Below are 14492 nucleotides of genomic sequence, written 5' to 3' on the forward strand. Positions count from 1 at the left end.
GTTCGAAGCATAGAACGAAATTAAATTTAAATATTCGTACATCAAAAAATAAAATACCAAAATGTTTTTTCCATTATTCAAAATTAATTTAGACCAATTTTCCAAAAAGTTCTTAAATCAAAATTTTCTGAATGTTTGGAACGTTATATAAAAAATCTCACGTTTTTTAATCCTCAATAATGAACTAAGATGATTCGTTAAAACTAAATCCAAATAAACATTTCAAATATTTTTTTGTATTAAACTACAAAATTACTATAATTAAAATCGTTATTATCATAAACTTTTCCAAATAGATAGAAATTAAAGCAAAAAATTAAAAAGCTTCCTCTAGCAAAAACAAAAGACCAAAGCCACAAACATGTACAAATATAAAATCAAACCTCATTCAATACTGTAGAGGATTTTTTGAATGTTTTTAAAGCAAAGTCTAGTTTTTAATACTAGTATTTTTCAATTCAACAATTATAAATACTTACGAATTTCATATTGATGGTTTGTAAGTGTTTGATGTTTGGTAAAGTTGTAATCGAAAGTAATTAAATATAAATTTTTGTAAATTTGTTAATAAATTACAAAAATGTTGATTTTTTTTCTTTCAGAAATAAACACAAATTAGATTTAATTAATTTTTAAATCTAAATAACACTGGTTTTATAATTTAAATTTTTATGATTTTCTTTTCACAATTTATTTAAATTAAAAGGAATTTTCTTTTTTTTTTCTCTTGCTTTTTAATTTATTTAGTAATTTTAAATAATTATTTGTACTTAATTATTTATTTATGTATGTACAATATATTTTTTCTTTACAAAATTATTAATGTTGTAATTGATTACAAAAGATTTTGGTTAATTATTGCTTTTAAACACGATTCGCGTGGTTTTGTTTAAGCGGGGTTTTATTTTTCTATAAACTTTGTTTTATAATTAAATTATAATAATAAAAACAAAAAACTTTTAGAGTTTGCAGCAAAATTGTTAAATTTCCCAAATGAAAAACAAACAAAAATTGAGAGAGTATTTTAGTGGAAAAAACGAACGTTTTTTTGAGGGTAAAGTGTTAACAGTGGAAGTAAAACGTTTAATGATTTTCAACGGATATGCTTTGTTGGTTTTATATTAAACATTAAACACTCACTATAAAAGCAACTAACAAATACAACACTTACTCAAAAAACTCACTCATTCAGTGGGTTTAAGGCAGTAGTAGCAGCTAAAACACAAAAGCTCAATAAACAAAACAAAACAAAGCCGCAGCAGCAGCACCAAAACCACAACAAACAAACAACCAGTCAGTCAGCCACCAACCAACCAACCACCTCCAATTAAAACCGAAGGTTTATGCTTAAACCACACTCTTTGTTGTTGTTATTGAGCTTAATTCTCTGTTTTAAACCACTGTTGCAAGGGGTGAAAATTGAGTGTTAAAAAGAGTGCTTTTCGTTTTCTTTACTCAAGAGCATGAGTGTGAGTGTTTAGTTGAGCTTAGCTTAGCTGAGGTTTCTACCTGTAACTTTGAGCTGCGTTCTTTCTAATTGAAGTTGACAACTTTTACTTATAAAAATAAATAAAATAAAATGTTTTTTTTTAGCATTTCGTTATAAATGATTCATTACTTTTTTATTAAAATATTTATTGGAAGTTCATTATACCTTTCACTGTAATTAAATTGTGCAAGTGCCTGTTTCTATATGGATTTGTGTTGCATTATGGAGATGTTAATAGGTTTTGAAATTTCTTAAAAGTTACAACAATTACAAAACTAATTGCATTGTCCTCCAATTTATTCATTGTTGTTTTGCTTTTTATTATTATTATAATTAAAAGCCAACATATTTTATTAAATGTAACGGAAATGCAGTTTTGTTTCAGAACTTTGTGAAATAGTTTCAAGATTATGTTTTCTTAATGAAATTTATAAAACAAATTTTGTATGATAATATTGATGAAATTAATATAAAATATAACATTTGGAAACAAATATGTACTCTGGAGTACACAAATTGTACTTAAAATTATCGGATAAAAATTTTATCTTTTTAATATTGCAAGTTTTCATAAAAACATAAAGAAATATTAGAGATTTGTAAGCAGATTGAAATGAAATTTGAGACAAATAATATATAAAGCATTTGAAATTTTTGATAGGCCCCATTTAAGCATTTTTTTAAATCGAAAACATCTATTTAAGACCTGGTGTCCAAAAATGAGTTCAAAAGTATATAGTCCATGAGATGAATGTAATATTTATGAAAATATGATGTCAATGCTCCGACAAGAATATCGAAAAACAAATAAGATCGTTAACAAATAACCGTCCTATTTTACATCGTCAATTGCGAACATTGAATTTATGTTATAAATCTCCTCTTCATCCTTACAAATTTTATAAAAGTAGCTGTCATAAGTTCAATGAGAATCAATAGAATATCAAATCTTCGAAAACAATTGCAAAATATTGGTTGCTTTGTGAACCAATATTACGAACCCATTAACACATTCAACATATCATAGATTCATGCCGCCTATATTCCAGTATAGGTCAGGAACATAGAATATGAGTTATAATCTCTCCCACATTATCATTGTAAATACTGTTACAATTATCATTGTAAGGTAGTCCAAGGCGTCTTACATTCGCTAAAGATATTAAGTTTGCATCGTGTCGTCAATTATGTCCTCATAATAGAGCAGATATTCCCATTCAATCATTCATTCTGAGGCTGTTCATAAAAGACACATAGTTGCCGCTACAAGGAAATAATAAATGTAACATTTTTAAATTTATTCTTTCACAAATACATCCACATTGTAGTTACCATCAATATCTCCATAACCATCAATAACTCCACAAATTTGAAAACCGATCGGTTGCGTTTAAAAAAAATTAAATCCAATCGGTTGCATTGTTTTCGGGTTTGGACTAGTTTATTAAATAATTATGATATTATTGAAACAAAATATATTTGATAATATTTAAAAATACTATACTCAAAATCACTTTTGACAATTTATCTTTCCGAATCGAAGAATTTGCAACAAAATGACATTGATTTTTTGTTGCATATTTTTGCATATTTTTCTTTTAAATGCATATATAGTCTAAAGGTATTTTATTCACAATTTATTCATGTAGCATGTTTAGCACATGGTTCACATCGAGTAGCCGAAGAAATTAGATCTCAATTTGAAGATATAGATTTATTAATTTCGAATGGAAAAAAGTGTTTTTAAAGCCACCATCTCGTGTTGCTAAATTTAAAGAAGAGTATCACATTTCGATTCTTTTAAATTAATTTGCAAAGGTTTTTGTTAGTAGCAAACATTTTACAAAAACTGAAAAATTAGCATTTTTCCGAATTTTAGCGATAATACAGTTTTTGAGTTATTTTGACCCAAAGGAGATACAAGGTTGTTAATCTCCTACAAATTTTTTTAATGTAATTTTCATTAATATAAATAAATCTACATATTTCTGGAGAACAATGCGGAAAATTTACAAGTTTCTCCTATTTCTTTCATATAAATAGTAAAATTTTTCATATATCTGAACTTTGATCTCGACGCGCGCCAAAGAAATCGTTTTCCGATTTGGCTCAAATTTTCAGCACTTAACTTTTAGGTCTAGTGTCACAATATTCCACCCGGCACTCTTTGAAATCTAAAAAAAATCGTTGTAACCCTAATGTACATATATATTGAAACTGTGACCAGAAATTTATATTTTTCTTGTATTAATAAATAAATATATTTCAAATAAAAAACTTGTTTTTGTTGCATATTTTTGTAATTTTTAGTGCATATTTTCTTTCTATATAGTGTATATTATAAGCGCATATTTTTAATTTTTTAGTACATGAAAATTCTTGCCTTGATTATTACAAAGGAATCCTTTGGAAAATAATACAATTTACATCGATTTTACTTTATTGAATTGTGAGTATTTTTTTTGTATCCCTTTACATCTCAGATCTGCGTCTCATATTCTATTACTTGATTCAAAACTTGAAAATATGTCTTCAGTTAATCATATTTTTAATTAAATGATGGAGAAAAATTTGAAGAAGTTGTTGAACCGGATCTAAAATCCTGTTATCTACTGTCAGTTCTGCTTTTACCAGACAAAATTATTCTTTTGGAAATTGTGTTATAATAAAATAAAAAGTATTTTTTTCTGTTCTAAATTTTGAATTTTTCTGCTGAAAAAGAAGAAACCGAAGAATAATTGTCGTTTTTCGGTTTTAAGTCATCAAAAACCGCGGTTTAGGTTAAAACCGAACCATATGAGACCATTGAACGCCCTTGACAAATTTGGGGTCTAAACAGATTTGTCACAAACGATTCAAATATATGTTCAAGTGCTCAAGAGAAAATATTTTTCAGATTTCAAATAATTTCAGTATTCATAACAATATATTCATATGTGTATGTCAATTTATAGATATATTTTACGAAAAAGTACCAAAATAAATACAATGGTACATTTTAAGTAAAGTAAAGAATCCGATTTAAAATTGGTTTCTATGTTTATTGGTTTAAATGATACATAGGGTGTCAAAAAAATAACTAAATAACAGTTTTTACCCGTTCTCTTACCAAAAAGGTATGAATTTCAAAAAAGTAGCAAACTCCTGTCCGCTATTTTTCTAAAATGTAATAGCTTTCATTGAAGATAAATAAATTAAATATTTACTCCCATATTCATAAAAAAATTAAATTTAGACAAGTTTTAAAGCAAAATTTCTATACAAAATTTGATTTTAAAAATTGTTTATGAATAAGGCCAATATTATATAAAAAGATAGAGTAAGATGCATTTTAAATTTTGTTTGTTAGATTGGAAAATATAAGGCTTTTTTTTGAATTTCCCGCCTCTTAACAGAAAGGGTTCCTGTCAACAAACTGAGTCATTTAGTTTGTGTTGGACTGCCATTGATAGCAGACTACTTCGTGCCTTGAGGAGGAATTGGAAAAAAGTGAATTTCGTGTGCCCATAAAGCATTATTTTCTTCGGAACTCATACTAAGGCTAAGCTTGACAAATAATATGGGAACTCTTCACCATTTACTGAATTTCATTGTATCCGTACAACCACGGAAGATACCGAACATTCTTGACATCCAGTTGTGGTCTTTTCACCCGAAAGAGATTGCATATGCGAGCGATTGTGGAGGCCATAGAAATCACACTTTCAATTTTTAATGATCACTTGGTTATTAGAAAGCCATGCGCAAGATGGCTGCCGCGTTTAAAAATCGGGTGCACAAACCTGTACACACATGTGCAGTTTCCTTGGCAAAAATCCATGAATTAGGCAACGAAATGCTCCCTCTTCCGCCCTATTCTCCGGATGTAGCACCGAGTGACTATTTCTTGTTTCCAAAACTGAAGAAATGTCTCGTGGAAATAGATTTTCCAGCCACGAAATCATCTCACAAAAAATCCTATATTGATGACCTCGACATGTATATGATTTTTTTGAAGGTATAAAAAACTGAAGAAACGTTGGACAAAGTGTACAGTGCTCAATGAAGACTTTGGTCAAAAATAAGATGAAATTTTATCCAAAAACCTGTGCTTCATTCAAAAAGTCACGGACTTATTGAGGGTAATATTTTTTTAGAGGGTAATGCAATTAAATGAAAAAAAAATTGTTAGGTTTAACCGATTTTGCACATTTCCAATAGAATAGAATTATAAAATTTTATAAAATTTATTACTTTTGGAGGTGGGTATAGTTATATCGGTAAACGAAGTAGATTATATAAGTTATTAGATTATATGTACATATGTATGTATGTATACCAATTTGATAGAAACGTTATTTCAGTTCTTAATAATACCGTAAAATACCGATGACTAATATTAAAAAAAAGAATCGTTTTGAATTAAGTTCCCACCTACATAAGTAAAACAACTGATTACTGGAATTTAAATGAATATTAAATTGTCTTATTTAACTTCAATCCCAATATTACTGTTTCAATAAGTTTATATGAATATAAAAATATATGTATCTCGTCATAATTTAAATACAAAAGCTAAATTCACGCAATTCTCAGAAAATGAAAACAACTTATTAAAACAAATAAAAGATTTACGTAAAAATCTGTGTAAATTCCTTAAACATTTGAAAACCCAAATAATATAAAATGCCTATTTAAAAAGCAAATTCTGCAAATAATAAAATTTATTGATAATACTGAACAACCGGTTAAATCTATTGAGTTATATTGTGTAATTCTTAAAAAAAATTAAGTATAAACCCGGCATTAAAACTGTAAACGGTTCCTTATAAATAAGAAGCAAATATGTCTGAAATCCGCTTTTTATAAGTATTTATAATAAGCGATTAAGATAAATTAAACATTTTAACATACAAATGGTCCTTCGCTTTAACTAAGGTAGTATGTGTCTATAGTTTTCATACAAACAATAAAGCTATTACTTTATAAGCGCTCGTGTTTCAAATCCAGTCTTTTATATGTAGCTTTAAATAGGTTTTTATACCCACCATCAAACAAGAAGGGAGGTATATTGATTTTGTCATTCCGTTTGTAACACATCAACATATTTGTCACAGACCTACATTAATTACAACTAATGTTTCAAATTTAAAAAAAAAATTTCAAAAATTCTATTCTTGAGTTACAAAATATTTATTTTGATAGACATCTCACCTGCATCCCACTAAGGAACCTTTAAGGAATGGACCTAAGCTTTCTTTTGAGCAAAACAAATTTTGGAAAAAAGGACCCATATTGGAAAACAAAGTTCGATTTTGCCAAAAAAAAGTCAAAAATTTTATGTCTTGAGTTACAAAATATTTATTTTGACAGATATCACACTCGCATCCAACTAAGCGACCAAATAGGTCTTAAAGGAATAGAACCAAGCTTTCTTTTGCACTAAAAAAAATTTAAAAAAGGTTTCATTTTGAAAAAAAAGTCAACAAAGTTTTTGATTTTGCCAAAAAAAGTCAAAAATTGTATGTATTGAGTTAGAAAATATTTATTTTGATAGATATCCCACTCGCATCCCACTAAGCGACCAAATAGGTCTTCAAAGAAAATATCTAAGCTTTATTTTAAAAAAGGGCCCATTTAAAAAAAAGCCAAAAAAGTTTTTGATTTCGGAAAAAAAAGTATTAAAAATTTTTTATTTTTTTTTAAATATTTTTTTTTTAAAGATTGAAGAAAGAGCTATCTAAGTTATTTGGGACACATTTTGGATAAGAAAAAACACCTGCTTGGCCAAAATGTAAAATGTTGACCCCGTCTAACTCAAAGAGTTGTAGACCGATCTTGTTGAAAAATTGTGTCTGAGTTACTATCCAATAGAATCGATTTCAAAAGTTGGTTCACTTGACATGAAATGCCCCATATACATCCTCATAAGATCCTAGCTAGCTGGCTCTCTCTCTTAATAAAGTAGGATTGGTATTGAAAAATGGCAATATCGGTCCATGATTTCACCAAGTCCCCCGGAATACTTTTTGAGCAGTCATAAATATGCTGATTATGCGGCAATCTTGATAAAATGTTACGCAAATTAGTTCAAAGTACTCTGAAATGACACTATAAAGTATGGCGAAAATCGGGAAATATTTGTCCCTCGTCCCCATACAAGGTCCCCCTCAGCAAATGTCTTGAACAATCATAATTGTCTTGTAATAATTAATATCGTGATGAAATTGAACATAAGCTAGTTTTATATGAACCTAAATCTTTCTACCAATTATTGAGAGGATCGGTCCATAATTGACTCTACTCCCCATATATCCATTATATCAAATTGTCAACAATAAAATATTAACATAAATTTCAACATAAGTAATTTAAAGTTTTAAGAAATCAATCACTCTATCAAATGCTGCACAGTTCGGACCATTACTGATTCAAGTCCCCATAGAAGGCCTAAACTACATATTGATGGTGGGTATACAAGATTCGTCACAGCCGAATAAAACACTATTACTTGTTTATTAACATTTGTATTCTTGTTTATATCAAATGACAGTTTCGCTAATTAGTTCTCTGTGTCAGTCCAGTTGATAACTTAAGAAACCTTCTTAGCCACAAATTACTGCATTATTTAGCCAACATAAACATTAATGTAATCAAAGTAGTTTCAAGTTCAAGGCATAAAATACTGACATTTACAATTAGTTGTTCAAAGTACAATCAAAAGAAACATCAATAAAATGCTAAAATGTTTCAGTCCATGCTTTGAAAGTATTCAATTATAAATATTTCTAAAACATTGACTGACTCTGAATGACTTGTCAAATAGCGACAGGTGTGTTCTTGTGGTTTAAATAAATATATATAAATATATATAAATATATATAAATATATATATAAAAAAAACAAAATAATTTAAATTGTTTAGCATTGTGAATTGAATTGTTAAGGTTTTAGTTTTTTTTTGTTAATGTTTTTGCTTTTAATTGATAACTTGAAACTTTTTTTAATTATTTTAATGTAAATAAAAGAAACAACAAAAAAAAAATTGCTTTAAATCATTATCATATTTTACAACCATAATATCTATTGAACATTTAAATAATACAAAAAAAGAACCGAGTAAAAAGAGTTTTAAAATTAACCACAAATAAGTTAATACACCAGAAAATTCCTAACAGTCATTCAAAGAGATAAAAAATAGTTTATTTTTAAATTTAAACGCAGGCACGCACGTGCGATTGTTATAAACAAAACAGGATCTTAACCAACTATACCAATAAAAATATTAATAACCAGTAAGATTGTTGTATTTCGCTGTGAGTGTTTGAAAAAGACGGACGGACATAGCAAGATCGTCTTAGAATCTTATGAGGACCTAATGTTGGTCTATAACAAATATTTTTATGTGTTATATCAAAATGGTGAGTATAAAAAATGTGCAAAGAAACTATTGTAAATGAAATTGCTATATGTTAGTTGAAGCCTTTTAAGCATATTTCAATTACCCATTTTGTATGTTTTGGAACTGAAATGTAACCATAAAAGTGTTTTGTTTTTGAGAATGAAGCTTAAAAATTATGTCATCGGATGAAATCCCCTATTAAATTGATGACGAATTTAAATAAAAATGAAGAAAATGTTTTGATATTGATATTTATATTGAAATCTTAGTAATCTGTTCACAGATAATTATGAATAAATTAAAATTTCCACTACTAAAGAAAATATTTGAGTGTATTTAATTTATAAATCTACTAGCTGACCCGGTGCGCTTCGCCACCCCAATTAGAAGAAAGAAATAGTACTATCAAGTCTCACTTTGTGAATCTAATTGTAAATGTCTAATTTCATATTTCTGGGTCCATTATTATAGAAAATGCAAAATGTGTTCCTAATTTTAAATTTTTATGTTTATTATTATAAAATATTCAAAAAGTACCATTGCAATAAGGAAATAGTACCATTGATTATCACTTTTAAATTCGCATTCACTAAACCATAACCCGTCAAGCTTGAATTTTAGATTTGTATATCATTTCCTATATTATCAACTAATTTTGTTTCTATAATACTTAAGATTTAATAAATTATCACAAAACCGAAACCGATCGGTTTTTAATTTTTTAAAACCGAAACCGCGGTTTTGAAATTCTTCGATTTTTTGGAAAGTCTAGGTCCATTATTATAGGAAATTCAAAAAAGTACCATTATAATATATAAAAAGTACCAAAAATCCCCCACTTGTGGTTTCCCACTCACTCGGGCATATAAGCTTAATTTCATGGCTTTAGGTTCATTGGTGTAGAAATTACAGAAAGTACCATTCGAATAAAGAAAAAGTACCAAAAAGTCTCCCCTAGAATTCTAACTCACTTAGGACCATGTATGCTTAATTTCATGTTTTTAAGTCCATTGCTATAGAAAATTAAAAAAAAGTACCATTAGAATAAACAAAAGGTACCATGAGGTATCCGCTTGAATTTTCAATCACTTAGGACCATATACGCTTAATTTCATATTTAGGTCCATTATATTATAGAAAATTCAAAAAGTACCATTAGAATATAGAAAAGTACCAAAAAGCACCCACTTGTAGTTTCCCACTCACTCGGTTCCATATAAGCTTTATTTCATGTTTCTAGGTTCATTGGTGAAGAAATTACAAAAAGTACCAATCGTATAAAGAAAAAGTACCACAAAGTCTCCCCATAGAATTCTCACTTACTTAGGACCATATATGCTTAACTTCATATTTCTATGTCCATTATTACAGAAAATTCAAAAAGTACCATTCGAATATAGAAAAAGTACCAAAAAGCAGTCACTTGTAGATTCCCACTCACTCCGGTCTTAATTTCATGTTTTTAGGTTCATTGGTGAAGAAATTACAAAAAGTACCAATCGAATAAAGAAAAAGTACCAAAAAGTCTCCCCCTAGAATTCTCACTCACTTATGACCATATATGCTTAATTTCATGTTTCTAAGTCCATAGTTATAGAAAATTCAAAAAAGTACCATTAGAATATAGAAAAAGTACCAAAAAACCCACACTTGTGGTTTTCCACTCACTCGGTTTATATATAAGCTTTATTTCATGTTTCTAGGTTCATTGGTGAAGAAATTACAAAAAGTACCATTCCAATAAAGAAAAAGTACCAAAAAGTCTCCCGCTAGAATTATCACTCACTTAGGACCATATATGTTTAATTTCATGTTTCTAAGTCCATTATTATAGAAATTTCAAAAAAGTACCATTAGATGAACAAAAAAGTACCTACAGTACAGTTCACACATTTTGGTACCTAAATATTATCCCCTATTCCTAACACTAACTTCACTCAAATACATATCAGCTAACTTTAATGTCGATAACTGAAATAATTTAAAATTTTAAAAAAAGTACCATTAGGAGAAAAGTACCAATTTCCCTTTTCTTACTTGAACACCCCTCAAGTTTGAAATTTAAAAATATTCCATTTTGCCAAAATTGTTTATGCTATATGCATGTATCAAAATATTAAAATATGTGTTAATGCCCAAGAATAAATATGTTTTAAAAAAAGTACCAAACTGTTTACCCGGATTTGGCCCAATATACACCTTGGTACTCGAGTTCCAAATAACACGCTGTTAGTTAATTTTTGTATGAATCCAGGAACCAACGTTAAAAAAATTATCAAAATTGGCTTAATAATTTCAAATAAAATGTATTTTCCCGATTTTATCCCCTTTTTGGTACCTTTTTTATCCCCATTGAGGTGGTACAATTTCATTCAAATAAATTTCTGTAACGTGGTGGGAGCTCATAATAAAATATTCGTATGTCTATGTCAAATTATAGAAAAACATATTTTATGAAAAAGTACCAAAAATTAACACAATTTTTATCCCTTAAAGGTTCGAATTTCCAAAAAGTACCAAACTTATATTTTTTATTTTTTGTTAGTTAAAGAATACGATTTAAAATTTGTTTCTATGTTTATTGGTTTAAAAGATACATAGAGTGCAAAAAAAGTACCAAAATACAGTTTTTACCCGTTTTCTGCCCTAAAAGTTTCGAATTTCCAAAAAGTACGAAACACCTGTCAGCTTATTTTTTAAATGGAGTAACATGCTATTTTAAGTTTTTTTGTATCTTTATTAGTTTTGAAGATATAAGGTTACCGAATTTACCCGTTTTTACCCTTTTTTACCCCCTAAACGTTCGAATTTCCAAAAATCCCTTCTTATCGGATCGTTTTGGGGAGGGAGGAACCCACAGTTAAAATTTCGTGATTCTAGCTTCAGCCGTTTGGGCTGTGCGATGATGAATCAGTCAGTCAGTCAGTCAGTCAGTAACGTTACTCTTTTATATATATAGATTATTTAAAATCTTTTTTTTACAATTATAGATCAATAAAATTGTTTAATTGATTTTTATTTGTGGTTTGTATAATTTTATGTATTCTACAGTGGAGTTAATGAATGGCTTGATCACATAACTCTGTTTTTTGTAACTTAAAGAAGTCTGTTGAAAATATCGTATTTAATTAATGTACATAGCTATTTTAAGTCCAGCAATATAGCTCTCATTTAAATCATGTGTAGACAGAACTCTAGAGCAACACAAAGCTTTAAAGGAATATGTTTGCTTAGACATTTCTGATAATCCTACTAAAGACACAGATAATTGATTATTTAAACATCGATATAACAAAATTGCTTTCAAACACCCTAGAACTTTTAAATGATATTTCGCATTTAAATTTCTTTTGAAATTTAATTTTCAAATATTTGTTTAGGATTTTCAGCTCAATCAACTTAAAAAACTAATTTAAATAATCTTACTTTACATACAGAATGGTTATATCCGAATAGCGGGAAAAAGTTTTCAATCTAAGGGAAACTTATAACAAAACTGGAGCCACATTACCGCATTCGTGATCGCATTGAAATAAAATTGTAATAAAATGTACTTAATTTATTGCTCGATATTGAATGTCATAATCCCTAGTAAGAAAATTACAGTTTTAATCGATATCGAATGCTGTATTTCGGGTTCTGATCATAGTAACCGGAGGAGTATGGAATATGGGATTTTTGTGTCAAAAATCCTATTTTTCGACCACTCAATTTCAAAAATAAAATGATGCAGTTTTGTAGAGAAATGTTTAAAGATGAAATGTGCATTTATAGTTTTAATAAAAATTTTATTTTATTTATCTTATATATAAAAAGAAATGTACATTTTGATGTCACCACTAACTGCGAAAACGGGTCGACCGATTTCAACCAAAATTTCAGGGTACTTTGGGGATGGTCTGTACGAGTGTTAGTAACTGAACTCCTCCGTAACGGCTGAGCCGATTTCGATGAAATTTTTTGTGTGTGTTTGAGTTTGTCCCTGGATGGTTTAGATTCACAATTGACCTATATAGGTACAATGGACGTGGCACCTCCCATACAAAATAAAAATTTATTATTGCATATCTGGAGTACTATTATAGTGGCAGTCTTCAAACTTTGTATGAGCTATGGCAGAACAACGTTTGCCGGGACAGCTAGTATTATTATAAAATTGAAATAAATCCATGCAAGGGTGTTTAGCAAAAATTTACTTATATTTTCACGCAATTCAGTGGTTTATATATGTATAATTTTCCTGATAACATAATTTACCTTTAACATATTTACAAAAATACCAAAAAAAAATTATGCGGATATCATAAACCGTTAAGAAGATATAGCCATATTTATAAGCCTCTAAAAATTATTTTATTTTTGATTTTCCATGGAAAAATATAATGTAGCCCCACTTTCCCCCAAGCTGTTGTTTTAATAAAATGAAAGGTGTGAGTGTCTTGTTTCGATTTAAAAAAATTTGTTCTCGGAAGTTTTCGGAACAGGATGAAAACTTAACAGTTTTTGTCGAATAGTAAACGAAATATCAAAAAAATTCTTATCTATGTATGGGTTTCGTGGGCGTGACCGATTTTATTTATTCTTTTTTTGTTTAAAAAAATGTATGTGCCAAATTTCTAGACTTTCGATTTGGATTGTATGGGCAGTGGGCGTGGACGATTTTGATAAAATTTAATTTTTTTTCTTAATTTAGTCAATATAATTCTCGGTGCTAAATTTCAATGCTCTACGATTTTTGCATGCGGTATGCGGTGGGGATGGCCGATTTTAATAAAACTGAGCATGCGTTCTTTTTTTTGTTTCAAAAAATGTATGAAGCCATCCCTCTGTGTACCCCAAAGGAGAAAACCTTGGCGCCCGCCCCAAGGCCGGCAATAAAAAACAACTTTTCTGAGCTAAACCAAATTTTTAAACATCCCAAAGAAGGAAACCTTTGCGCAATGTAAAAAATGTTTGGTAAACGAAGAATAATTCCACTTTTGTAGTTCTTGATTTCATTGGGAGTTAGATTACATATAGAAATTGCTGCGGATTGGAAATTATTTCATTTCTATTGGGAGTTATTTCGCATTTTTTGGGACTAATATTTTTATAATTATGAAACCGCCGATTATTGGGAGTAATTTCATTTTATCCTTTGGTAGTTATTTCATTTTTAAAGTTTTGAATTAGTTCATTTTTCATGGGAGTTATTTCACGGTACCGCTCAACTCGTTGCGACGCAAATCGAATTTTCTTATAAAATAAAAAAATATAAAATATTTGTCTTTAACAGCATGCCACGCCCACAATTACCAATATTTCGCTGTATTTTTCACTATTTTTACTATTAAATAAAATTAAAATTTTTGGAAATCGATGTTAACAAAACAATTTGACTTTTGCCCAATTAAATTAACTTCTAAGCGTCCGTCCGATGGCCCCTAATATCATTTTGTTTTTAATCGCCCATTGTACACAGTACAAAGCCTTGTAGCAACAAAATAATACTAAAAACACTACAACAATATTATTAAATAATAAGTGTGTAGTTAATTTGGTTAAAAATTATACCCTTATTGTTTGTTTTTAAAGAGTTAAGAACAAATACTCGTAATATGGAAAAAAAAATTAACAATAAAC

At 28.6% G+C, this 14492-nt stretch overlaps 1 protein-coding gene across 1 annotated transcript in view; it reads right to left on the bottom strand.

Moving 5' to 3' along the window:
* LOC135955310 (uncharacterized) overlaps nucleotides 1–600 on the bottom strand; it is a 34607-nt gene extending 34007 nt beyond the window's left edge. Inside the window, exon 1 of the mRNA XM_065505666.1 lies at nucleotides 480–600. Within this exon, the coding sequence (XP_065361738.1) occupies nucleotides 480–488 (9 nt within the window). The 5' untranslated portion in view covers nucleotides 489–600. The remainder of the gene's footprint in view (nucleotides 1–479) is intronic.
* Between the last annotated feature and the right edge of the window lie 13892 nt (nucleotides 601–14492).

Source organism: Calliphora vicina, chromosome 1 (genome assembly GCF_958450345.1).
Source record: "Calliphora vicina chromosome 1, idCalVici1.1, whole genome shotgun sequence".
Lineage (NCBI taxonomy): Eukaryota > Metazoa > Arthropoda > Insecta > Diptera > Calliphoridae > Calliphora > Calliphora vicina.